Here is a 27,357-nt window from a genome sequence, read left to right on the forward strand (position 1 = left end):
TTCATATTTTACCTACATTTTTCCTTTACCTTTTCTAATCTCTCCCTAAATTATTGAAGCAAACATAACCTTAGAGGGAGGGTATTTTAGTAAATATAAACTTAAATATTTTCATCAACTTCCATAACCGTTCCTTGGATCTAGGACAAGATCCAAGTGGCCTGCCGAAACAACCGTTTTGCGTGCCCTCGAGTCCTTCAATTCCCCTACAGTTTCTTCACAGGTCAGAAAACAAAAAAAAAAAAAAAAAAAAAAAAAAAAAAAAAAAGAAACCAACAAAGTGCTTTCACAATTACAATTTCGAATCAAACAACATAGAAAATCAAATCATCAATTTTATTAAATCTCTTAAACCCACCTTGATTAAATTCTTATAATTTGTCCCTCCCTCGGTTTCTGATCAACAAAAAGAAATCAAGAGTGATTCCTATACGTGTATTTTTATTTTATTCCAAAATTTTTGAATTTATTTCCATTGATTGGAAAACAGGCTTGATTTGTCATAAGAATTTCTACCTTGCACACTTGTAAATTTATTTACGTTTTTTTTTTTTTTTTTTTTTTTTGAACTGTGAGGCATTTTAATATGATCCGAAATGTTCTATCTAAAAAAAGAAAAAAATATGATCCGAAATGTTTAAAAAAATGAAAGAGGGAAGAGTATTGTATCTATTTTGTCTATGTTAGTGTGGTACCAACAAATACACAGAAAACACAAAAACACCAAAGCTGACAAAACCAGCAGCCGAGGAACAGCAGCAGCAGTAGGGCTTGCAACAACAGATACAAAGACAGCAGGGGAACCTTATGCTAATAAGACCCATTCACCAGTGTAACCCATTCACCACCAATGTACCAGATCATCCCAGGTCACCTAAAATCCACCCAGAACACCAAAACAGCAGCCACTACAAACCAGAACACATCAGACACAGACCAAAAATAGCCCTCAGATTATAGCAGACCCAAAAACAGCCATCAGATTAAAGCAGACCATACACACCAAATGAAACAGTCCAGGAACCACACCAACAGGCAGCCCTCAACTACATGGAACAAGACTCTTACTGGTATTCTATCATTAAAAATAAGTACAGGCTTCAAGCCAACAGGTGGGATTCTAAAGTGATGAACTAGAAAAATTCATGTGCTCCTTGGCAATGCATTTCTCAATTGTTGGATTTGTTCTATGATTTAATTTGTTTCATTCAGGAAATGGGAGAAATAGTTGTTTTGGGTGGTTCATTTGGACCAGGGATGATTTTTTAATATCATTTGTTACCTCAACTTTATTGTTTGTCTCGCGTTCAGAATGTTTACATTCCTACTATTGATCTTATTATGAGCCAAAGACCAAACAAAAATTTTGAGTTTAAGAGGCACATATGCATCCAAAATTGTTATGAGGCTTAAAAAGTCGTACATTAGGATCATCAATGATTCTATCAAAGAAAGATTTACAAGAAAAAGACCCAAAGAACGGATATTCTTCACTCTCTAATTAACACAACAGTCCTCTAGGAAACACCATCAAGTAAAAGTAACAACGAAGTCAACTCATTAACCTTCTGATCATTAGGATTTCTGAAAAGATGAAAATTCTAAACAATAGGAACACATCAAAGACTAACATTGATCAGTGAAAGTAAAATTTACCAATCAGGACAGCCTCTTCAACTAGACAATTGTTACAAAAATTTTATTCAAGGATATCGCTGACCAATGATTTGCAGGTTACATGGCCAACATTAGTTTATGAAATTCAGGACATAAACATTGAAAGTTTATGACATAAACAAAAAACAAAAAACTAATAATATTATGTCTGACCTATTTCATATACTAAAAACATTCAAATTGCTGACCAATGATTTGCAGGTCCTGATTCATAAACTAATTTTATCTCTATGTCCTGATTGCTGATCATTGAAAGTAAAATTCATAAACTAAACATTATCTATATTCAAGGGAACAGGGTAACACCACCTCAAAATTTCACAGAAATTATTCTCAAAACCCAAATAAAACACATAAACATAACCTGCAAATCAAAGAACTGATATAAGGAAAACAAACCCAATTTGATCTTTCCCAAAACCCATCAAATTGGCGTCTTAAGATAATTGAATTTAGCACCAAAAAAAATATTTAAACCAATTAAAATCAGCAATGTTTTCACATACATGAATCTAAACAACTGTGGCAACAACATACAAGACTACCAATCTCAGATGCATACATGTGAAAAACAAAGCAAAGAACATGCAGAGAATGAACACAGATAGGGGTTTCAATTTTGGGTTTCGCAGATATGGGAGGGGAAGAGTTGAAGATAGAGAGAGAGTGAGAGAGAGAGAGAGGGTTTATGAGTTGCATAGAAGGAGAAGACAGAGAGATAAAAGGATCCATACCTTGAGGAAGAGGTCAGAGGGAGGGAGTTGCACAGCGCTGAAGGAGAAGATCGATTTCGCGCTGAAGGAGCAGATCGATTTCGCGGGAGAGACGTGTTTGGAGAGCCTTCAATCACTCTCCAATTGAAGCCAGCGGAGAAGGGACGAGGGAAAATAGGGGGCCATTTAGCCAGCCCATTGGAGTGACAATATTAGGGTAATATTAGCTAAAATAGCTCAATATACCTCTTTTCTTGGAGTTGCTCTTAGAGAGCATTAAAGCATCTAGAAAGGCGCCAGTAATTTCCCGGTTGTGGTGAGTTTAATGAGGTCTTAGGATTCATTTATTAGGTATATTCTAAAATTAGGGTTTCAGTTTTTTTTTCTTTTTTTTTAAGAATTTTTTCAGTTTCATGTTCATGTTATGTTTTGAATAATTTTTTGATTTGGGTCAACCTTTTTTTCCTTTTCTTTTTAAGAATTTTTGTAGTTTCATGTTCATGTTCATGTTATGTTTTGAATAATTTTTTGATTTGGGTTAACCTTTTTTAATTCAACCAAACGATAATGATATGTAACATTTTCAATATATATATATATATATATCCATATGATTTTGCTATTTATATTACATGGTTGAGTTCTTCATTGTGGTTTTGTTCGGGTTATTGTAAATTCTTGATTTGGGTTGTGATGAAATTGCTCCAAACATTGTTTTTTCCTTTTTTTTTTTTTTTTCTTGAACTTTCCTAATTATTATTTGATTGTTCTTCCTTTACAAACATCAAACTTCTGTATCATTTTCCTCTTTCTTTCTTTTTTTTCTCCTTTTCAAATGCATGATTTCTTTGTGTGTTTTATTTTTTTCCATTTTTTTTTTTTTTCAAGGAAGAAGATTACCTGCCATGGCGAGGGCAATTATGGTAACACACATTGCGATAATGACATTGATGATGATCCAAGCCAAAGCATGGGACACAAATCATGTATTTGATCCTTGTTTAGATGCAAAAGTTCAAAGACATGATGGTTTTACCTTCGGTCTTGCTTTCTCGACAAAAGAGTCCTTCATTTTCAACGAGACTCAGCTTTCACCTTGTGATCGCCGTCTTCTCCTCGCTGGCAGCACTGCTCAACTTGCCATGTTCAGGCCTAAGGTGGATGAGATTTCTCTCCTAACCCTCAATGGCACCCAATTCAATCCGGTATGTACTTGTTATCGCCTAAATTTCTGAGTTTGTTGATGATTTTATCTCCATAATTTAGAAAACTTGTCTGGTTGCAAGACAATATACTTGAAAAAATTTCAACAAATTTCCCAGACTTGATTGAACTAGTCTTTGTTGAAGTTTTTCTATGATCTTTTTTCTATTTTTTAACAGTTGTGCTAAGAACACATAAAATTTTTAAATTATTATTTTGAAAAAAATTATGTTTCCAATAAAGTTCAAATTTCTTTAATGTTGGATGATTTTATCTCTAGAAATGAAAATTTTTGTTGGCTGCCATGATAATCTCCATGAATTTCATGAACTAGTCATCTTTTAATTATTTGTTCTGTGTTTCTAATAAAATTCGAATCATTTTAATGAATTGAAAGAAAATGTAATTAATTTCTTTTGTGATTTTTATGAATATATATATATATATATATATATATGTAGAATATGGCGGGTGGGTATATGGTGGCGTTTGCAGGGCGGCAATATGCAGCAAGATCAGTGCCCATCTTCGTTGCAGATATGACAAACACAGTAACTAGCTTTACTCTGGTAAGACCAATTCAGTCAAATCTGATGTGTAAGCAAGTTACAACAAATTTACCTCCAAGATACAATCAAGCCATGTCTTAATAATTGTTGTCCGACTATGTTATGCACAAATGAATTTAAACCTAATGGTCATAACTCTTTGGTTTCAAACTCAATAGTCATACCTCTCTCTTAATTCAGACAACAATAACAATATTCAACTTTTCAAAATAATCAAAAAACATATATATACAAATATATTCTAATAATGCTTTAACACGCCCTGACGGCCATGCTTGATTTGCCAAGCCACCTAATAGTTTTTTTATACTACAGTATTGAAGTTAGTTATTTATGTTGTTCCATGACAGGTGCTTGAATTCCAAAAGGGCACTCTTCAAAACTTGTATTGGAAGAAGTTTGGGTGTGCCACATGCACTGGGAAGTCTGTAGTTTGCCTAAACCATACAGACTGTGCAATTCCAACTTCAAACTGCAAAGGCAGTGGTAGTGCTGTTGACTGCAACCTAGGCATACAGTTGGCTTTCTCAGGCACCGACAAGAACGAGGAGGTCCTCAATTCTTGGTATGAGGTTGCTAATCTCCGCCAATACTCTCTCGTTGCCCTGTACTCCAATCTACGCGAAACTCTCACCGGCCCATTTAGCAACCCTTTTTAAGTTTCAATGTGTGATTTGTTCATACACTACGATATTGCTTGCCTTCATGTAAGAACAAATGCAGTTTTGATAAATTTGAGGGATCAGTTTTATGTATGCTTTGTTAAGCATGTGTTACATAAAATTTGGCACTGATTTGCATAACTTTCACCACGTTCAATAGGTCTCTTTGTTAGAACTGTTAATCGTTGATCTCCAATAAAAGTTTATTTGCTGATATCCAATAAAAAGATTATGCTCGTGCATAATGAACTTCTACAAATAGGATATTTCGCCTCAACTTTCAAAAACCCATTCCATGTAATAGTGTATAAAAGAATAATGTTGTACAAATCAACAAAGTTCACAAACTTTTTATAATCACATCAGTTGTTCCTGTCACATAATTCAAAAACACAACAACAAAGTATGTTAAAAAAAAAAAACAAAACAAAAAACAAAACAAAGTAAAGAAGGATATTGCAGTAAAAGTAAACAGATGGAGTTAATCAACACCAACCCATTCATGGAACCCTGGCAGCTGCTGTGTGGTTCTCAAGCCATGTGAAAGCCATAGGTCAGGTGTTCAAGGGTTGGTAGCAGCAGATATTGGTTACAGAAACTAAAGAGGTATTACTTAATATCTCGATTTTTTGAAATGTCATAAATAAAAGCAATCCAACATTTTTATTTCTTTTTTTCAAAAAAAGAAAAATTACTGACATGGGGAACAAATAGAGAGACCAACACTGGTTTTATTCAGCAACCATAAAAAAAAAAACAATACAAGTAAATCAGTATTTTCAGCCAGAGGACTTCCTATACAAATTCTAATTGTCCATTCCTGTGCAGTTAGAAGAGAGGGATACAGAAAAACTATTTCCCGCATCCTAGAAGCAATTTTTGTACATTTATCAGAATCCCATTTCTCCCTTCCTCGAGGAAAAGAATATCACCACAAAGCAGTCAAAGGGCAATGAATATCCGAGTCAAGTTATCTTGGCAATCTTGGACGAATGCATCTTTTGACCCTCGGGGTTATCGGGAAATTAACTATCCACACTCGGAACGAATGATGAATAAGTGTGAAGAAAAATGGAAACTCTTGCTATTCGGGTTGGGTGTGCATCTTCTGATGAATATCCAGCACAAGGTCCCGCAGCTCAGGGAAAACTGAAACGAGTACCAGTTCAAGTATTCCATATGCTAGTTGCTTCAAACAGATTGTAGACTGCAAATTCACAGTAAGCCAGCCGATACTTCATGGTCACAAATATCATTTGAATGATGAAAATAAATCACAGGGATTAGAGAAGGGTTTTACCTGAAGGAAATAATATATATCTCCTGCGGTGCGGTGATACTGCTTATGCCCAATCAAGCTGACGAGAGCAGTTGGAGCTCCATCTGAGGAAGAACGAGATAGGTTGTTAATTGTGTTCCTATCCAGGACCCTTGTATCCAATTCACACAAGAATCTAGAAAACATGATGACCAGTAAAATTAAACTAAAAAAGTGGCATAAGATCCTAATTATTTGCAGAAAATCTGCTACCAAGATCCAGGCCAATGTCGCTTGAGAAAGTCACCTACTACTTTTTTTTTTTTTTAAATCTTTTTAGGTGATCTCATGTAATCTTTATAAAAAAAGAAAAAAGAAAAAAAAAAAGAAGATATGCACCATTCTATTCCATATTTTGGTTAAAAAGCCCAACACATTAAATCCATTAATTTATTAAACATCATGAAATTTAAATCAAGCCAACACAAAGACGGGTTGAAACATCCAAGTCACTGTAACATTGAGACATCAACATTATTACAGTATAATTCATAAATGAGGTAGTTTGCTGAGGCTATTGTAATAAACAAATGCCAAAAAGATGTACGTACATATGTATATGTATATATAATATGGACGAAAGGGAAGTGGAACATTTCTGTGACTTGCTTCTACTAACCCAAAAGTGACATTTTTTATTTATTTATTACAAGCACAGATAAACCAAGCACATGACAGTCAGAGACCAAGGTTTTCAGAACATAATGTATGGGCAGCCTATATCCTTTCTTTTTTCTTCCTTTTTTTTTCAGTCGAAAGGAAATAGATAGGCACCCTATATCATATGTGGTATACCATACATTTATACAAAAATAGGTAAACATTAATCAGTGCCTAGCAAACAGAGAAAAACCATCCCAAACATAAAAGAATACATACTTATCAAAGATGTACCAAGACCAAAACGAAAAGGAAAAGATAGGGAAGAGAAAAAGAAGGAAAAACTTACTGAAGATCATTTTCTTGATATCACTAGCTCTATGAGCAGCCTCAAGCTGCTGCTCAAAAGAACCAAGTTTAGAGGCCCTACTCCTTGTAGTTTGAAAAGATCGCTGATGAGGTTCACAATCATCTATTTCAGTATGACTATTTAATCTCAGAAAGAATGTGCCATCGGGCCAAAGAACCTGACAAAGAAATCCATTATTAGAAGAAGCAAAATATTTGACGTTGATTCTTTGTCCATTCTTGCACTTTCACAATCAACTGCACCAAAGGTACTAACATAACAAAACACAGAAAAGTACATGCCAAACTTGAGAAATGATAATAGGATATGACCCATGCAAGTCATTGTAATTTCTGTGAAGTGTGAACAAAAGTGAATTCACATTTCTTTTTTTGGGAAGAAATGCCACTACAAGCTAGGTTGGTTAAAATAAAATGAAGTCTGCAATGTTGATTGGAGATAAATAAGAAAAAGGCATTACAGTGCACACAAAAGGAATTTTATCCTAATTATGCATAGGGTGGTAAATTAGCCAAATTTATCCTTAATTTGGATGCGAGCAAAAAGGAGACTACATATCTACACAAACAAGTACAACTCAAAAGTTAATATGAACTGTAAAAGACACCGTGCTATTGCATACATGGTCTTAGGTTTCAACCATTGTTTAAATACGTTCATATAACACTGGATGAAACTCACATTCAATTGAAAACAACCACCACCACCAACCAAACCAAACAAAACAAGAAGTGAAGAAATCAAAGTGATGGGTTAATAGACTCCAACATACCAAAAGTCATCCCAAAGTTCAATCAATAAATAGACAGGTAAGAGTTTTAGGCCCCAATTGGGTTCTGGATGACCCTCAAGAAGGCTCAGCTTGAACTGACCTTGGCACTGCCAATCTACGCCCCTAGTGACAAAAATGCCTGGGATGAAATATGTTCATCCAAAAGAAACAGACAGACACAAGTTTGATGCAACAGATGTCAAAAACCAAGATAAAACAGATTATAGAATGCGATCTTTGGTGTTGCCATATTCATTTAAAGCTTGGAATATAATGAAATTTCGCACAGCACCATAAATCAGATCTTGCCTCACCAATTAAACGATTTCAGTAAAATAAAGATGTTAAAAAAATTGATCAGTCCTTACATCTTGGACCCACCGAATCCCTTGAGCAGTAACATCATCTCTCCGGAGCCGCTGAATTTGCCCCAGGAGCCAGTCATCAATAGCGTCTTCCATCATTAACTGCAATATTTGCTTTGATATCCAGAAGACCTGCCTTCTGCACATTTAAATAAAAATAAAAAAATCTTTGAGGCTGGATGCTGATGAAACATGTTAAAGCATGATCACATGATCACATTTCACATAATCTTCCACACAGATCAATCAATCCACCTTGCTCAAATCATAAGGGATAAAACAGGTTGAAACTAATGGGAACCTCTATGCCATGATTGTGTGACATCTGGCTTTGAGCATTGAGCCCAAAAAAAATATATATATATATATATATATTAAAAACCACTCTGCTAGGGGGTGTCTACTGCAAGAAAATAAGTTTCAAATCTAGGCCTCCACTTGTGAAGATTGAGCAACAAAATATACAGCAACAAATTTCTGTTCTAACAAAATAAAAAGCAGCATCACACACCAGATATAAAATTTTAAATATAAATAAATAAATAAAAACACTAACAATGAATTATGATAATTCCCAAGCAATTTTTGATTTTCAAATTATGAAGAAAACATGCAAGTAATCATGTAAGGAAAAGTCTAGCTTACCTTAGCCAGCCTTTTCTCTTTAGCTGAAACATCTTATCAACTAAATTCAACACAGGTAAGCTTACATTAGGTGGTGTCCACTGCAAGGAAATAAGCACCAACAGAAGTTTAGACAACACGAAAGTACTGGCATCCAAGAACTAAGTAAGCAAGCCAAACAAAATATTTTTCTATAAACAGGTTGATTACAGTTTCTTTCCTTTCATATACCTAAGAGTCCACCTTCGCAATAGCTGACATATGACAAGAACAATGAAGACTCACCGACAAGCTATTTTTACCACAATTGATATAGGGTGCCAGTAAAAGTTTTAGGGTGACAATAGTAGGTTTTCGTTGTTATTAAAGGCTTCTAAAGGTATGGGGCTTTAGAGCTTTCCACCATTGTGTAAAAGAGGTAAGGGTTAGGAGCTTAAAATAGATGAGAAAAAACTAAAATTTTGGAGGCTGTTATGGGCTGTGAACAACGCCCAAGAGTGGTACATGTGAACAATAATAGGAGCTTGTATTCAGTTATTAACTTACTTTTGTCTGATATGGATGGATAAAAAGATAGGTTATCAAGCTTAATAACATATGATTTCCAGGGTAAAAGGCCTAAACAGTGCAAAAAATCAAAGATGAAAAGAAGTAGAAGAATAAGCCCAGCAACACGCCCAATCTACATTATGCCTTACTTAATGTTACAATTGTATCATACAATCCCAATTAGGCTTCAAAGCTGAGAAAAAAGTATATAAAACTTGGTTCATCTACGTAATTCTAACTCTAATAAGAGTTGGAATCCCTCGGTCGATTGGTAACCCATAAAAACCTATTAAATACCCATGATATAGATCCCAAAATCAATAGGTTCTCCTGCAAGCTAAAAGCTTACTTCTACTAATTCCATTCTCATCTTCGTTTTGTCTATAGTGGCATCCCTAATCAATTCTTGTGTAGAAAAATACTGTTTAAGAACTGATGAATATTCTATTTCAGAAACCAAAGTAGGCCACTCCCAGATAGAAATTCTCTTCCATCTTCATCAGCATCCACTGCCCAGATAAAACTGCCAAAGGGCACCCCTATTTTAGCCATTGAGCTAAATAAAATAAAAAAAAACTGTTTATTCTCCTTTGAGGAATCTCCCGGAACTATTAACTGTTCATATGCCCATGAGTTATGTTCAATATTGGTTCAACAAGTTATGAAGAAAAACACATGTTAATCCTTTAACATGAAATCTCATCATAGACCAACATGTTTACCATGTTTAGAGGGAATCAATTAATTACACCTGATAGGATCAACAATTCAATTTAACTTCTCCAATCTAAGTCCAAGATGTCACTTTTTATCTTCTTTTTTCACTAGATCTTACTCAAGAGATAAAATGGCCATTACCTATCCACATAGAGAGAGAGAGAAAGAGGCTAAAATGGCAATAATCTTCAATTGTTCGCAAAGAAATAAATATGCATCAACTTTTCTATAAAACCCAAGTTTTGTATATTATTATTTTTGGATAGATTGGTAATTAAATTAATTTATATGCGTCACTTAGTAATATCAAGGAATTAATTATGAGATGACATTATTATTTCTATAACATGGGTGGGTAATTTTGCAATTTTGGAAAAAGAAAAGAATATTAGGTTAAGTAAGCCAACTGCCGTGGCTTTTAGTCTTAGAGAAAAAAGAAAAAACAAAAACAAAAACAAAAACAAAGAGAGGCTCGTGCTGCGGAAAGGGTTTGGAAGAGTTAAAGGAGTAGGCAGCAAGCAAGGGTTTGGAAAAGTTTAAAATTAAAGAAAAGAAACCAAATCCAAGGAAGAGGGAGGATTCATAAGAGTGGTGGTTTTGCTTTATTCATCACTTAGGTAAGATTTATTTTATTGTATTCCTATCTATGATTTTAGTGTTAATATATCAATAGATGATTTTATGGGCATATATGATTAAATAATTATATTGATGTAATCTATGTTGGGGTTCTCGATTTTGCTCAATTTTAAAGTGTATTTTGCATTCCGTTTGGGTGGTTCATATTTTGAGATTAATATGTGATAGGTTAGGTTTAATGGTGGTGTGTTTGTGGGATACAAGATTGACTACAAGCAATTACAAATTTTTACATGTATATAAACAATAATAGAATAATATGGGTTGAGAATTTCCGAAGCCGTAATGGCTTTGTTTTGATGCTAAATTGTGGGAGTTCCTAATAGGCGATTGGGTTAATTTATTCTATTGTTGTTACAAGAAGAGAAAGATGGGTGCACATAATAATTGTTTATGTGGTGTAATATTTTATTAGGTTTGAGAGATTGAGGTGGATCTTGGTAATTTGAGATTAGCTTGAGAAATATTATTTTAGCTGTTTGAGGTAAGTAACCCTTTATCACTGTTGGTTCATTTTTATTCCTACTGAATCGTTTAAAATTATAAATATTTATTTATAGCCTTCATGTTCTCTTAAAATAAAATATGGGTCAAGTATAAAACAACATCGAATATTATTGTGAAAGTTATTTGAATATTTTGTGAAACTATTCTGAAAATTGTACCAAATGTTTATTCTAAAAATATCGAATATTTTATTTGAAAGTTGTATATTGTTTGAATTTTAAACATCACTCTAGTCTGACTATGATTTGGACCCTAGCCAATGGGAGTTATTTATTGGCACAGAAACTAGTTTCTTTTGGACTTTACCACCGGCCTATGTGTGGTTCTGGGTCTTGTCACGGGCTAAGTGACCGTAGTCATTAAGACTTGGGTTTTGTGAATCAAATCATTGAACCATCTGAATATCGAACCATCGATTTGAACGACGAATTACTTTGAATTATCTTATTGGCTTTTCATTTAAAATGTATTGTACATTGTTTATTTTTAGCTATGAAACCATCTTACAAATAATTGTTCATTTGGTTTTGTGTATGTTTTATTATGGAAGATGTTTATTTGCGTTGCAATGTTCTTGATGAGCCACAAGGTTAATGAGTTACGAGTTTCCTGACACACTAATGTAATTCTTCACTGTCAAATTGTTTCTGAACTCTATTGTAATGCAGAACATTATTTATACAAGCCCTGATTATCTGGAAAGAAAGGACCTTCACTAACATAAAGTAACTTGGTAAAAATTGCCAAATGTTCTTCAGTTCTGGTTCAATATCAAGTTTGTGAATGAATGTGCCTACCACTAAATTAATTTCATAATAAACAACGAGCAGTGTTCAAAAACAGATATTCATTTATTTTTCCACAAAATACCACATACGGACAAATAGAATCGAAACATATAAGAAGCAAGGATGAAAATTCAGCCAGGAAGGGAAGCTAAATACCTGCCAGGGTTTTCATCGCTGAAGATGAACTTCCAAAAGAGTAATTCTTCATCAACAATAAAACAATTACTAGACTAGGACAAAAAATGTGATAAGAGAGTAGTATTTATTAAACCAAACCAAACTAAGTCTTGTGTCTCAAAGAAATGCAAACCTTTGAGGAAGCACTCAAAAAGTCCCACACTTCATGTTGTTCAGCAACATTAGCTATCGACAGCAGATCCTGGGAAATGCAGCATAATCAAGATAACAAGAATATGGAGAGGAACATTTATAGGGGATTTGCAGATGAGGGATAAATTATACTCTCAGATATTTGTCCAGCTGAATGCAGCGCTGATGAACAAAAGTATCCTCAGTGCTAGAGGAAAGTATCCTTTTGGGAGGCAAATGTAATGTATAATTAGGAATGTCCTTAAGGTGACGATGTAATCTCTCAAAATTCCTATATCTGCTGACAAAATATCAAAAAAATAAGAAGAAAAAAAAACTGTGAATGTATAGGGGATTTGGAATGACCAATGCTGATCTAAAAGCTTCAGGCACTTTCTTCATGAAATAAAGGATAAAAACAACTTTAATTAGCATTAGGGCCAATGACTATAGAAACATGTGCATGTGCATGGATAGCCTAGTAATTTGTTCGTATTAATGATTGAGTTAAGAAAAAGAACTTTTCACAAACCACATGTTTTCATCTGCATCTGTCACTGTAATTGAGTAAACTGCAAATGAATTTGACCCAAGTTTCTCAAAGTATGCTCCTATAACCTGTAGACATTACATAGCATCATAAGCTGGTGATGCAATTCAAAAAAGAAGAATCAAACTGGATTCAAGGCAAGTGTGACAACCATAAACGATACAAATCCAGGCAAGGATGACAACTATATACAAAGGCATATAAAAATGCCCTTTAGATCCTGCATTTATATGGGTTCTCTTTACAGTACTGGCCAACATGTTTGTACACCTTGCAACATTTCCTTGAAAATTAAAAGAAGAAAATGGAAGAGGGAAAGTTTACCCGGCACCGAAGCTTGGGAGTGTGGACTCCTTCATTGCGTAACACCATATCTGAAACACTCTTAGCATTACGAATATCATCATGCCTTCCAAAGTCTGGGCTATAGAACTCTGAAATAATGGACCCACCACCCTCACTTGGGAATGCTTTTTCCATACTAGATTGAATATTTAAAGCAGAAGTGCTGTTTGATCTCTTAAGTACACCTTTATTCCCAATGTCAGTAAGAGAAGTGGTAGCCTTCAATTCATCAACAAGACGTGTTCCCCCAAAAGATTGTTGCTTGTTTAGACCATGAGATAAATGTACCACCTTGTTCTTCCCATCACTTGGTCGAGTCTCTATATGCAATCCTGATGATAACTGCACTACAGTTTTATCTTCTGTTGTAGAAGAAATTACAGACCTGTGGCTTGACATTTCCTTCCCCAAATTTTTTGTAGGTTCAGCATTGTTACTTGCTGAACCCTTGGCAGAAGGATCCTGAAGTCCTCCTGCAGAAACCTTCTTAATTTTCTTTTTATAATTCCTTCCTTTAGTCCACATGTTTTCAAGATTTTCTGGCGTCAGAACCTCCGTTCTCCTTTGGGTTGCTGCCTCCAATATCCGTGCCCAGTCAGCAGGCCGCGACTGTGTAGGTTCTTCACCAAATAAATGAGAGTACAAATTTTCTGAAGCATCCAGGGGAATCTCTTTCTGATTGTCGGATCTTGACATCATCAGGTCATTCCCTTGATTGTTAGAAGATGAATTCTTCCTAGGAGTAGATTCATGTTGTATGGCATCTGCAGCAACAGCATGACCACTGGTATGACCCACTACATTAGGTGACTGGCTGTCCCCTGCTTTGCTCACATAATCTTTAATAGCAAGCAAAATACACTCAATCAACTCAATAACATACCTGGAGAGAAGTAATTGTTCAGTCAAAATAGTTGATTTCTCACATTTAGGGAAAAGCTAAATAATTAATGTAATGCATATTTAGACTAAAAACAGTTGCATTTACACAACCTCACAAAGGTGAAAAAAATAATGTGAAATTAAAGCATGTATGCCTCTGCCAAGATCATAAGAACTTATCTGGAAGTTGTATAAACAAAAGAGCACCACAGAGAGATTAATTATAGCTAGAAGGGCAGCATCCACAGTCCCCTCACCCCATACATCTAAGTCCACTTCTACACATTTGGGACCCATTAGGGGAAGGGAATTTGTTGACGGAGCCTCTTTCGCTGTGGGAATGGCAACCCCCATTTGAAAAACAATAAGGAATGCTGCAAATTTCAATTACAGAGGAACACACAAGAAGAATACATTTGAGAGTCTCATGCAGAGGAAAGGGGGCTGTTGATGAAGCCCTTTTGGCTATGAAAGTAGCCACTAAATGCCAATACAGACTGAAAACAGAACAGGCAACAAGCATACATTTGACACGAGGGATGCTAGCAAGTACATATATGTGGTCAAAGATTTGAGTTACAATAAAAGGGTCACAATATTACAGTTTACAAACATAACTTTGGCTACTTTTTGCTTATTTAGTAATTTTGACTGAAAAGGGGGAAAACATCCAGACATTCCAGACATTTACAAATCCCTTTTTGAAACGAAGCATTTCTAAGCTTTGATTCCCACCAAAATTCAGATGGTCCTACTTTTACTAATCACTGTGCTCAAAAAGGTGCGTATAATTCCATCCCAACAATAGTAAAAAAAAGTTCTTTCTTGGATTTCCCTCAAGCCAGATACTATTCGATGGTTTCCATCATTGATCAAGTTGGTATTAGGAAATTATGTAAAATCATGAATGCCACATAGTTTCTTGCTTCGAGCTTTAAAAGATAGGCAGGTGAATGCAGCAGGGATAAGATATCTCCTTTGTGGTTCTGAGGAAGTAAAGGACAAGAATATTCCAACTTCTTACTAAAATCAACTAGTGGAATATTTTTAAGTGTATTGACAGTGTCTTATAGGTCATTGCAGTTTCACTCACTAAAGCAAACCATTCAAAATTTCTTTTCAGGGTCAATTGATCGAATTCCCCATTCAACAAATGAACATTCAAGTCCTCAACCAAATGGCTGTTCCTTCCATTTAGGATTATGTTGGAAACTTGGAAATAGCTTGACCTTGTAAAATATTGCTATTTTTAGGGTTGCTTCTTGTAAGTTGTAACTAGTACCTTGATCCTATTTTTATCACAACAGGTACATCCTTAGAGTTAGAATGTTAGATTTGCATAACCATATGCCTGATGTACCACAAAATATATATATATATATATCTAATAAGACTTTTTTTAACAATATGATTTTCCAATAATGAATTATTAAGTGACCTAACTGCAGAAGTAGAGAACTCATGACCGTTTCCCAAATATTTCTAATTGTTTCATAAACCTAAATTACATTTGACTGAGTACAACAATTTTTTTTTTGAATACATCACACTAGGGAATTGTTTCTACATCAGAAAAACTTGGGAGACAACATTTTTATTTAAGAAGAGAAAAATAATAACCTCAAAGGCACCAAAAGAGGGGAGCAACCTACCTGTGTATACTATCCTATATAAACATGAGATATTCAAAGCAGAAACAAGGAGAAGATATAAGAATTTTTCACAGCTATTAGATTTTTCGTTTTCACATTTAAGTCTCTCAAATTAGACCATGTACAGTATAAAACATTCAGAGGAATATATACTTATGAGCAACAGGGTAGCCATAAAACACTGCATGAAAAAACAAATGAAGTCCTAAAAGAACTCACCAAGGGCTTGCAAAATCCATAATAGGTAGCATTACCAAGCAAGTTACAAGCTCTCGAGCAATGCACCGAACCAGGGGACATTGAGCTTCTTGTGGCCTCAGCACTACAGCTAACAACCCACCTATAAGTTGCTGAAGAACCTGTAGCAAATAAAAGCATCAGAAGGCATGCTAACAATAAAATCAATAAGTTTACATTTTTCATAAGAACACTCACACCTTGTACTCACACTCGGGAGAAATCAATGCAAGGTGACGCTCCTTTGATAAAAACTGTAGATTTTAGCAATCTATAAATCTCAAATACCCATTTTATAGATTAGGTGCTCATAAATGTGAAAAAAATATTTAATATTATAATTCTTTCTTCGAAATGGTTATGAAAGGGAATAAAGTATCACCGAATTCATTTTATACTTTCTAAATAATAATAATACATTTTTTTAATAAATGAGATACCATGGTATCAAGCATTCCTATTTAGGTATAAAAGTTAGACTCATTTTGATAATGATGTGTCAAGAAAATGATTGGTTGATAATTAAATATTCTTTAATTATCCACTAATCATCATTTTGACACATCATTGAATCTAAAAAATGAATTTAAAAAATAAACTTTTATATCATTTTTCATAATACGTAGATATGCCACTTCCAAAAAAAAAAAAAACAAAACCCACAATGTGGGCCGAGCTCGAGGATGGGCGTGTTAGGCCACCCCAAATATGAGTTAGCCTCTGTCAAAGAGTTGGATTGCTCCCCAATCCATTAAACCGATCCAAAAAAATCCAAAATTTTTTATTATAATTTTTTTTCTTCTCTTTTTCTCAATAAATTATAAAAATAATAATAAAAAAAAAACTTGAATTTAGGTCTGATTAGGGCTAAGCCTTTCACTAATCTTATAAGCCCACACTTTTAAGTCCATGAGTAGTGTTTATGTTTTTGGATGGGTTGACCCAAGCCTTACCTATTGATCAGTCAAAATTTATGGACCTATGCCTTAAGTTTTAGGTTATGTTTGAAACTAAATATTTTAATTTAAAAATTAAAAGTTATTATAAATTGTTAAATTATTTTTTTTTTAATTTTTACATGTTTTTTTTTAAAAAAGAAATTAAAAAATCACTACCAAAATTAATTCCCAAATAAGCTCTTAGTGTTGGATAGACTTGGCTCATTACTAAGGCCGAGTCAAAATCTTTCTTTAGCCAGTGTTTGATTAATGAATTTGAAAAGAAATTTAAAAACAGAAAGGGAAAAAATGTATGAAACTAAGTGAAAAGTTGATATAATTTATTCATATTTTAGCTACATTTTTCCTTTGCCTTTTTTAATTCCTCTCTAAATCATTGAAGCAAACATAACCTCAGAGGTAGGGTATTTTAGTAAATATGAACTTAAATGTTTTCATCAACTTCCATAACCGTTCCTAAGACAAGATCCAAGTGGCTTGCCGGAATAACCATTTCACATGCCCTCGGGTCCTTCAATTTCCCTGCAGTTTCTTCATAGGTAAGAAACAGAAAAAAAACCCAACAAATTGCTTTCACAATTACAATTTCGAATCAAACAACATAGAAAATCAAATCATCAATTTTATTAAATCTCTTAAACCCACCTCAATTAATTTCTTAACCTTGTCCCCTCTCTCTATTTCTAATCAATAAAAAGAAATCAAGGGTGATTATTAATTTAAGAAAAGTTTTGTAGAGGTTAAAGAACATTAAAGCATTTGGAAAGGCGATCGCTAGTAATTTTCCAGTTGTGGTGAGTTCAATGGGGTCTTAGGATTGATTTACTGGGTATATTCTATATCTAGGGTTTCAATTTTCTTTCCTTTTCTTTTTAAGAATTTTTTTAGTTTCATATTCATGTTCATGCTATGTTTTGAATAATTTTTTATCTAGGTCAACCTTTTTTAATTCAACCTAACAATGATGATATGTAACATTTTCAATATATATATGCATATGATTTTGCTATTTATATTACATGGTTGAGTTCTTCATTGTGGTTTTGTTCAGGTTATTGTAAATTCTTGATTTGGGTTGTGATGAAAACGCTCCAAACATTGTTTTTTCCTTGTCTTTTTTTTTTTCTTGAACTTTCCTAATTATTATTTGATTGTTCTTCCTTTACAAACATCAAACTTCCATATCATTTTCCTTTTTCTTTTTTCTTTTTCTTTTCAAATGCATGATTTCTTTGTGTGTTTTATTTTTTCCCATTTTTTTTTTTTTTTTTCAATGAAGAAGATTACCTGCCATGGTGAGGGCAATTATGGTAACACACATTGCGATAATGACATTGATGATGATCCAAGCCAAAGCATGGGACACAAATCATGTATTTGATCCTTGTTTAGATGCAAAAGTTCAGAGATATGATGGTTTTACCTTCGGTCTTGCTTTCTCGACAAAAGAGTCCTTCATTTTCAATGAGACTTAGCTTTCACTTTGTGATCGTCGTCTTCTCCTCGCTAGCAGCACTTTCAACTTGCCATGTTCAGGCCTAAGGTGGATGAGATTTCTCTCCTCACCCTCAATGGCACCCAATTCAATCCGGTATGTACTTGTTATAGCCTAAATTTCTGAGTTTGTTGATGATTTTATCTCCAGAATTTGGAAAACTTGTTTGGTTGCAAGACAATATACTTGAAAAATTTTCAACAAGTTTCACAGACTTGATTGAACTAGTCTTTGTTGAAGTTTTTCTATGATCTTTTTTCTATTTTTTAACAGTTGTGCTAAGAACACATAAATTTTTTAAATTATAATTTTGAAAAAAATTATGTTTCCAATGAAGTTCAAATTTCTTTAATGTTGGATGATTTTATCTCTAGAAATGAAAATTTTTGTTTGGCTGCCATGATAATCTCCATGAATTTCATGAACTAGTCATCTTTTAATTATTTGTTCTATGTTTCCAATAAAGTTCGAATCATTTTAATGAATTGAAAGAAAATGTAATTAATTTCTTTTGTGATTTTTATGAATATATATATGCAGAATATGGCAGGTGGGTATATGGTGGCTTTTGCAGGGCGGCAATATACAGCAAGATCAGTGCCCATCTTTGTTGCAGATATGACAAACACAGTAACTAGCTTTACTCTGGTAAGACCAATTCAGTCAAATCTGATGTGTAAGCAAGTTACAACAAATCTACCTCCAAGATACAATCAAGCCATGTCTTAATAATTGTTGTCCGACTATGTTATGCACAAATGAATTTAAACCTAATGGTCATAACTCTTTGGTTTCAAACTCAATAGTCATACCTCTCTCTTAATTCAGACAACAATAACAATATTCAACTTTTCAAAATAATCAAAAAACATATATATACAAATATATTCTGAAAATGCTTTAACACGCCCTGACGGCCATGCTTGATTTGCCAAGCCACCTAATAATTTTTGCATACTACAGTATTGAAGTTAGTTATTTATGTTGTTCCATGACAGGTGCTTGAATTCCAAAAGGGCACTCTTCAAAACTTGTATTGGAAGAAGTTTGGGTGTGCCTCATGCACTGGGAAGTCTTTAGTTTGCCTAAACCATACAGACTGTGCAATTCCAACTTCAAACTGCATAGGCAATGGTGGTGCTGTTGACTGCAACCTAGGCATACAGTTGGCTTTCTCAGGCACCAACAAGAACGAGGAGGTCCTCAATTCTTGGTATGAGGTTGCTAATCTACGCCAATACTCTCTCCTCGCCCTGTACTCCAATCTACGCAAAACTCTCACCGGCCCATTTAGCAACCTTTTTTAAGTTTCAATGTCTGATTTGTTCATACAATGCTATTGCTCGCCTTCATGTAAGAACGAATGCAGTTTTGCTAATTTTAAGGGATCAGTTTTATGTATGCTTTGTTAAGCATGTGTTACATAAAATTTGGCACTGATTTGCATAACTGACACCACGTTCAATAGGTCTCTTTGTTAGAATTGCTAATCGTTGATCTCCAATAAAAGAGTATTTGCTGATATCCAATAAAAAGATTATGCTCGTGCATAGTGAACTTCTACAGATAGCATATTTCGCCTCAACTTTCAAAAACCCATTCCACCTAATGGTATATAAAAGAATAGTGTTGTACAAATCAAAAAATTTTACAAACTTTTTATAATCACATCAGTTGCTCCTATCACATAATTCAAAAACACAACAACAAAGTATGTTTATAAAAAATATACAAAAAACAAAACAAAGTAAAGAAAGATATTGCAGTAAAAGTAAACAGATGGAGGTAATCAACACCAACCCATTCATGGAACCTTGGCAACTGCTGTGTGGTTCTCAAGCCATGTGAAAACCATAGATCAGGTGTTCAAGGGTTGGTAGCAGCAGATATTGGTTACGGAAACTAAAGAGGTATTACATAATATCTCGAGTTTTTTGAAATGTCATAAATAAAAGCAATCCGACATTTTTATTTCTTTTTTTCAAAAAAAGAAAAATTACTAACATGAGGAACGAATAGAGAGACCAGCACTGGTTGTAATTTCCAAAAAAAATCAATACAAAATTCCCATCAAAGGGTGTGTTGTTCAAGTAAATCAGTATTTTCAGCAAGAGGACTTCCTATACAAATTCTAATTGTCCATTCCTGTACAGTTAGAAGAGAGGGATACAGAAAAACTATTTCCCGCATCCTAGAAGCGATTTTTGTACATTTATCAGAATCTCATTTCTCCCTTCCTTGAGGAAAAGAATATCACCACAAAGCAGTCAAAGGGCAATGAATATCCGAGTCAGGTTATCTTGCCAATCTTGGACGAATTCATCTTTTGACCCTCAGTGTTATCAGGAAATTAACTATCCACTCTAGGAATGAATAATGGATAAGTGTGAAGAAAAATGGAAACTATTGCTATTCCGGCTGGGTGTGCATCTTCTGATGAATATCCAGCACAAGGTCCCGCAGCTCAGGGAAAACTGAAACGAGTACCAGTTCAAGTATTCCATATGCTAGTTGCTTCAAACAGATTGTAGACTGCAAATTCACAGTAAGTCAGCCGATACTTCTTGGTCACAAATATCATTTGAATGATGAAAATAAATCACAGGGATTACAGAAGGGTTTTACCTGAAGGAAATAATATATATCTCTTGCGGTACGGTGATACTGCTTATGCCCAATCAAGCTGACGAGAGCAGTTGGAGCTCCATCTGAGGAAGAACGAGGTAGGTTGCTAATTATGTTCCTATCCAGGACCATTGTATCCAATTCACACAAGAATCTAGAAAACATGATGACCAGTAAAATTAAACTAAAAAAGTGGCATAAGATCCTAATTATTTGCAGAAAATCTACTACCAAGATCCGGGCCAACGTCGCTTGAGAAAGTCACCTACTACTTTTTTTTTTTAAATCTTTTTTGGTGATCTCATGTAATCTTTATAAAAAAAAAATAAAGATATGCACCATTCTATTCATATTTTGGTTAAAAAGACCAACACGTTAAATCCATTAATTTATTAAGCTTCATGAAATTTAAATCAAGCCAACACAACAGACGGGGTTGAAACATCCAAGTCACTGTAACATTGAGACATCAACATTATTACAGTATAATACATAAATGAGGTAGTTTGCTGAGGCTATTGTAATAAACAAATGCCAAAAAGATGTACGTATATATGTACATGTATATATAATATGGACGAAAGGGAAGTGGAACATTTCTGTGACTTGCTTCTACTAACCAAAAAGTGACATTTTTTATTTATTTATTACAAGCACAGATAAACCAGGCGCATGACAGTCAGAGACCAAGGTTTTCAGAACATAATGTATGGGCAGCCTATATCCTTTCTTCTTCTTATTTCAGTACAAAGGAAATAGATAGGCACCCTATATCATATACGGTATACCATACATTTATACAAAAATAGGTAAACATTAATCATTGCCTTGCAAACAGAGAAAAACCATCCCAAACATAAAAGAATACATACTTATCAAAGATGTACCAAGACCAAAAAGAAAAGGAAAAGATAGGGAAGAGAAAAAGAAGGAAAAACTTACTGAAGATCATTTTCTTGATATCACTAGCTCTACGAGCAGCCTCAAGCTGCTGCTCAAAAGAACCAAGTTTAGAGGCCCTACTCCTTGTAGTTTGAAAAGATCGCTGATGAGGTTCACAATCATCTATTTCAGTATGACTATTTAATCTCAGAAAGAATGTGCCATCGGGCCAAAGAACCTGACAAAGAAATCCATTATTAGAAGAAGCAAAATATTTGATGTTATTCTTTGTTCATTCTTGCACTTTCACAATCAACTGCACCAAAGGTACTAACATAACAAAACATAGAAAAGTACATGCCAAACTTGAGAAATGATAATAGGATATGCCCCATGAAAGTCATTGTAATTTCTGTGAAATGTGAACAAAAGTGAATTCACTCAAATGCCACTACAAGCTAGGTTGGTTGAAATAAAATAAAGTCTGCAATGTTGATTGGAGATAAATAGGAAAAGACATTACAGTGCACACAAAAGGAATTTTATCCTAATTATGCATAGGGTGGTAAATTAGCCAACTTTGTCCTTAATTTGGATGCAAGCAAAAAGTAGACTACATATCTACACAAACAAATACAACTCAAAAGTTAATATGAACTGTAAAAGACACCGTGCTATTGCATACAAGGTCTTAGGGTTCAACCATTGTTTAAATACGTTCATATAACATTGGATGAAACTCACATTCAATTGAAAACAACCACCACCAACAACCAAACCAAACAAACCAAGAAGTGAAGAAATCAAAGTGATGGGTTAATAGACTCCAACATACCAAAACTCTTCCCAAAGTTCAATCAATAAATAGACAGCTAAGAGTTTTAGGCCCCAATTGGGTTCTGGATGACCCTCAAGAAGGCTCAGCTTTAACTGACGCTTGGCACTGTGTCACGGGTTGCCTTGAAAGGCCTACTCCGTGACGTTTTGCTCGTGGTGGTGTGACCAACTGAGTGCTCAAGAGTGGCCCTTGGAAGTGCCTCAACGTGGCCCAACATTGGCCCCAAGCAGCCCAAGGCAAGTAGGCCACCAGCAGCCAGCACGTAGCAAGGCCGCAGCCCAGCAGCAATAGCCAGCAGCAAGGCCGCAGCCCACTGCCAGCAGCGACAGCCAGCAGCAGCAAGCTTCAAGGCCGCAGCCCAAGCCAACAGCCAGCAGCCAGCAGCCAGCAGGCAGGCCACTGACAGGCTGCGGCCTGAGGTTGCCAGCCACAGCCCAGGCCGTGGCTCAGGCTGCTGCTGCGCTGCAGTCAACAGTGCAGAATTTTGGCGCGATGTTTGGGCATCCAAATGAAGGAATTTTGGGCTGAAATTTTTACTGGAAAGAGGTCTTGGGGGAAGTGTTTTCCCAACCAAGTTTCATGATTTTTCTCAATTTGTGGAATTTATGAAAAATCATTATGACTCCTCGGACATAGGACATGTTTCCTCCTGCCAGATGGCTAAAGGCTTAACAAGCATATATAAGGGGGCAAGGTGTGTGTAAGAAATAATGTATAGAGAAAGAGAGAGAATAAATTGTATGTATTATTATTGATTGATATTTTTATTTCTATTACAATGATTCATGATTCCTATATATAGAAGAGGGTGAGTGTGTAGTAGGTAAGGAGTAGGTGAAGTGGAGGTGGTAGTGGTGTAGTGGGTTAGGTTTAGTGGAGTAGGTGAGGTGGTAGTGGTGTAGTGGGTTAGGTTTAGTGGAGTAGGTGAGGTGGTAGTGGTGTAGTGGGTTAGGTTTAGTGGAGTAGGTTTAAGTGGGTGAAGTAGGTGGAGAGTAGGTGGATTTTAACAGCCCCCCGCAAACTCAAGGGGGATAGGAACTAACCAACTTGAGTTTGGAGAGAGTAACAAAACAAGAAAATACATAAAAATAAAAGAGGATAGGTGACACTGTATGGTCGTGTCAGACCATTGGTGAAGACACTGTATGGTGGTGTCATAACGTTGTAGAGGACACTGTATGGTGGTGTCATAACGTTGTAGAAGACACTGTATGGGGGTGTCATAACGTTGTAGAGGACACTGTATGGCGGTGTCAGACCGATGTAGAAGACAGTTTATGGGGTCATGTCGGACCGTTGTAGCAAACAATGTGGTGACAGTTGTTGTGACAGTTTACGGAGTCTTGCTGGACCCTTGTAGAAACTAACCGGAATCAATGTCGGGACAGTTTACAGAGTCTTGTCGGACCCTTGTAGAAACTAACCGGAATCTATGTCGGGACAGTTTACAGAGTCTTGTCGGACCCTTGTAGAAACTAACCGGAATCTATGTCGGGACAATTTACAGAGTCTTGTCGGACCCATAAAGGAGCTAACCGGAATCAATGTCGGGACAGTTTACAGAGTCTTGTCGGACCCTTGTAGAAACTAACCGGAATCAATGTCGGGACAGTTTACAGAGTCTTGTCGGACCCCTAAAAAGTCGCACCCTCAAAAGGTGTGCCCAATCTTTCAAAAGGCGTGCCATCAAAAGGCGTGCCCAATCCATAAAAAGGCGTGCCATCAAAAGGCGTGCCCAATTCATCAAAAGGTGTGCCGGACATGATGGCGAGGCACGTGAGTGCCTTGGTTGGCGCGCCCGTTTGTCGTCTGTCGGCAAGTGGCGCGCGAGGCGCGGATCGGCCCTGGCTATTTAAACCAAGGTTGAGGCTGAGGCTGAGGCAGACAAAAAACTTCTGAAAATCCTCTGAAAAAACTCTTCGTTGTGCTGAGAGAGAGAGTCTGTAACACTCTGTTGCGAGAGATATTCTGTAACACTCTGTTGCCCAGAAAATGGCCTCGTCTTCCCGGAGTCTGCTCACTCTCTTTCCAGACCTCAACGAGTCAACAAGAGAGAAAACTGGTGCGGTGGCACTGGAACCTCAACCAAGCGCCCCGGAGTTTGCTCCGTTGAACTTTCCGATGCGGTCGGTGGAGCAAAAAATGGCAGTGCAAACGGATGTGGAGGCTAATCAGTATACTTTGAAAGCATGTGTGGAGTCCATGACGGCGGTCACAAACTTGTCGCACCGGCTGCAGAGTAGGACAAATGAGGTGCAGCAATTAAACTCCCAGCTGGCTCTGCTCCAACGCATGTATAAGGATGCGCGAGCAGAGATAAGTGTGCTAAAGGCGGAAAACAAGGAGCTGAAGCGGAAGGCCAGTTTTATGTTCCGATTTGGAGGGCCGCTATATGCTGCAGTGGAGGAGCAGGGAGTAGTGATCATGCCCAGTGGAGTGGGAAACACGGAGGCAACACCGGCAAGGGCCGCCCAAGACGGTGGCAAGAAGAAAAGACCGGCGGAATAGGCGAGAAGAAAAATCCCACTGTTCCGATTTGTGTTGGTTGTGTTTTGTTTTGTTTTGTGTTTTTTTATTTTTATTTTTTTTATTTTTTTTTTATTTTTATGGTGTAAAATGCTGATCGGGGTTGATCCCCGGCATGAAGAAATGACAAGTTTGTAAAATGTTGTTTTTTTTTGTTTTTTTTTTGTTTTTGTTTTTGTTTTGGGAGTGTTTTGTTGAAAAAATAAAAATAAAATGAAAGAAAACAAGGGAGAAAGAAAATAGATAAAAAATGTTTATAGATGGATTATATGAAAAACATCAGTGCGATTGTTTCAAAATAAAGTGAGGTATTTAAAAAAGAGGAAAAGTGACTTGGAAAAAATAAATAAAAATAAGTGATTTTTGAAATCAAATGGAGGAAAGAGAGGGACAAACCCATGTGATAAAGTGGAGAGAGAGTCGGTGAGTGGGGTGCAAAAGGTGAAGGAGAAATAATGGATTGAAAATGGTTTGGGTCAAAAGTGGACACTGTTAGTGGGGAACATGAGTGCATTGATTATTTGATATAATAATAATAAAAATAAAAATAAAAAGTTAGAACAGTTGGAGAGAATGAGTGGAGTATGGTAAGGGTTTCATCCAAAGCCAAAATTCCTGCAGCGAATCACTTCGCAAATCCTAGTATGAGTTTTTTCTCTTTCCAGGCTTATTCATGAATTTCCTGGTGATTTCAAGAGCCTCTGGTGGCATTGTGGCAGAGAACACCCCAACCTGGATTTTGGGTGGCAGCAACTGAGAACACCCCAACCTGGATTTTGGGTGGCAGCAACTGGAAAATATCATAGATCTGATTTTTTAAAAACCTCGTGACAGCATTTCATCAGCTTCATCCAAGACAAACATTTTGATGTAAACAGGGCGAAGTGATTGTCTCCGCAACATGTCAAACACACGACCAGGAGTACCAACAACAACATGAACCCCACTGGAGAGAATGCGCTGATCTTCGCGCACACTAGTCCCTCCAACACAAGCATGAACCTTCACACTTTGCTGGGCAAGTTCAAGAGTGGGTGGAAGAACCAAAGCTTGGCACTCAACCAAGCTATAATCTAGCTGCTGCAGAATTCCAGAGCAGAATGTTGCAGTGTTTCCAGTTCCAGACTGTCTCGTCATATGAGGTGAAGAATTCTTCTCCATCAGCCTCACACATGACTACAGTTGCACAAATCTTTGTTGATTTTATCAGCGGAATAGGTTGAGGTCCGGCGGGCGGCTAAGGTGAGGTTGCCGCCCGCCGGGGAAGCGAAAATACTAGGTTTTAAACCAGCTCTAATACCATGTAAGAAATAATGTATAGAGAAAGAGAGAGAATAAATTGTATGTATTATTATTGATTGATATTTTTATTTCTATTACAATGATTCATGATTCCTATATATAGAAGAGGGTGAGTGTGTAGTAGGTAAGGAGTAGGTGAAGTGGAGGTGGTAGTGGTGTAGTGGGTTAGGTTTAGTGGAGTAGGTGAGGTGGTAGTGGTGTAGTGGGTTAGGTTTAGTGGAGTAGGTGAGGTGGTAGTGGTGTAGTGGGTTAGGTTTAGTGGAGTAGGTTTAAGTGGGTGAAGTAGGTGGAGAGTAGGTGGATTTTAACAGTGTGCTACCTACTTGCCTTCCCGCCCAAACTAGGCTTCAAGTGAGCAATCTTGGGGCAACTCAAGGGCGGGCTTTAGGCATCCAGAGGGGTGTCTAAAGTCTCCACGTGGGTTTGGGAGTCCCGTGGACAGTGCAATAATGTAAGCACTACGCGTGCCTCCCGAGGGAGAGGTTTAACATGTTGTCTCCCTTATGCCACGCGTTATGGCATCTTGGGGACTCGTTTTAGACCGAATGGGCTATCGAGGCACCACCAAAGGCCTCATGTGCCAACTCAAGTGCTTGGTTTAGGTTCAACCTTGCACAAGGGGATCCTGTGGCTTAAGTTAAGCGGTTGGAAGACAGGACCGCATATGTGGGCTATCGAACGA

The 27,357-nt window shown here is 36.1% G+C and overlaps 3 protein-coding genes and 2 long non-coding RNA genes across 11 annotated transcripts in view; 2 read left to right on the plus strand and 3 right to left on the minus strand.

The window, feature by feature from the left end:
- Positions 1–496: 496 nt before the first annotated feature.
- Positions 497–2,578, minus strand: LOC114301294 (uncharacterized). The gene is made up of 2 exons (XR_014350293.1): positions 2,412–2,578; positions 497–908 (listed from the first exon to the last, which is right to left on the minus strand). It is a non-coding gene; the product is annotated as an uncharacterized LOC114301294 (long non-coding RNA).
- LOC114301293 (uncharacterized) lies at positions 2,552–4,965 on the plus strand. Its single transcript, XM_028246251.2, has 4 exons — positions 2,552–2,706; positions 3,279–3,595; positions 4,055–4,162; positions 4,513–4,965. Exons 2-4 carry the CDS (start codon positions 3,296–3,298, stop codon positions 4,819–4,821), a joined length of 717 nt encoding a protein of 238 aa, XP_028102052.2. The 5' UTR covers positions 2,552–2,706; positions 3,279–3,295; the 3' UTR covers positions 4,822–4,965.
- A 570-nt stretch (positions 4,966–5,535) lies between these two features.
- On the minus strand, positions 5,536–19,075 carry LOC114301318 (uncharacterized). Its single transcript, XM_082905095.1, has 11 exons — positions 16,031–19,075; positions 13,257–14,160; positions 12,915–13,000; positions 12,536–12,683; positions 12,384–12,452; positions 12,230–12,275; positions 8,895–8,974; positions 8,253–8,388; positions 7,092–7,269; positions 6,125–6,207; positions 5,536–6,031 (listed from the first exon to the last, which is right to left on the minus strand). The coding sequence occupies exons 1-7, from the start codon at positions 16,060–16,062 to the stop codon at positions 8,961–8,963; spliced, it is 1,299 nt and encodes a 432-aa protein (XP_082761221.1). The 5' UTR covers positions 16,063–19,075; the 3' UTR covers positions 5,536–6,031; positions 6,125–6,207; positions 7,092–7,269; positions 8,253–8,388; positions 8,895–8,960.
- A 1,445-nt stretch (positions 19,076–20,520) lies between these two features.
- The window catches only part of LOC114301272 (uncharacterized), a 42,982-nt gene continuing 36,145 nt past the window's right edge, over positions 20,521–27,357 (minus strand). For 4 of the 7 annotated variants that reach the window (XR_014350298.1, XR_014350297.1, XM_028246203.2 and 1 more), the window contains 3 exons: positions 22,070–22,247; positions 21,128–21,210; positions 20,521–21,034 (listed from right to left, as the gene is read on the minus strand). Coding sequence is in view for 2 of the 7 variants with exons in the window: in XM_028246203.2 (XP_028102004.2) it covers positions 20,912–21,034; positions 21,128–21,210; positions 22,070–22,247 (384 nt within the window). In the remaining 5 variants the exon portion in view is untranslated. Of the gene's footprint in view, positions 21,035–21,127; positions 21,282–22,069; positions 22,248–27,357 lie in introns of those variants that run through there. The other 3 variants (XR_014350296.1, XR_014350295.1, XM_082905089.1) reach the window with 2 other exon arrangements.
- Positions 23,630–26,980, plus strand: LOC145807171 (uncharacterized). The gene is made up of 3 exons (XR_014350302.1): positions 23,630–23,692; positions 23,735–26,821; positions 26,864–26,980. It is a non-coding gene; the product is annotated as an uncharacterized LOC145807171 (long non-coding RNA).

The sequence above is a fragment of the Camellia sinensis genome, chromosome 2, assembly GCF_055761805.1.
Source record: "Camellia sinensis isolate YWXY chromosome 2, ASM5576180v1, whole genome shotgun sequence".
NCBI classification, from domain to species: Eukaryota; Viridiplantae; Streptophyta; class Magnoliopsida; order Ericales; family Theaceae; genus Camellia; species Camellia sinensis.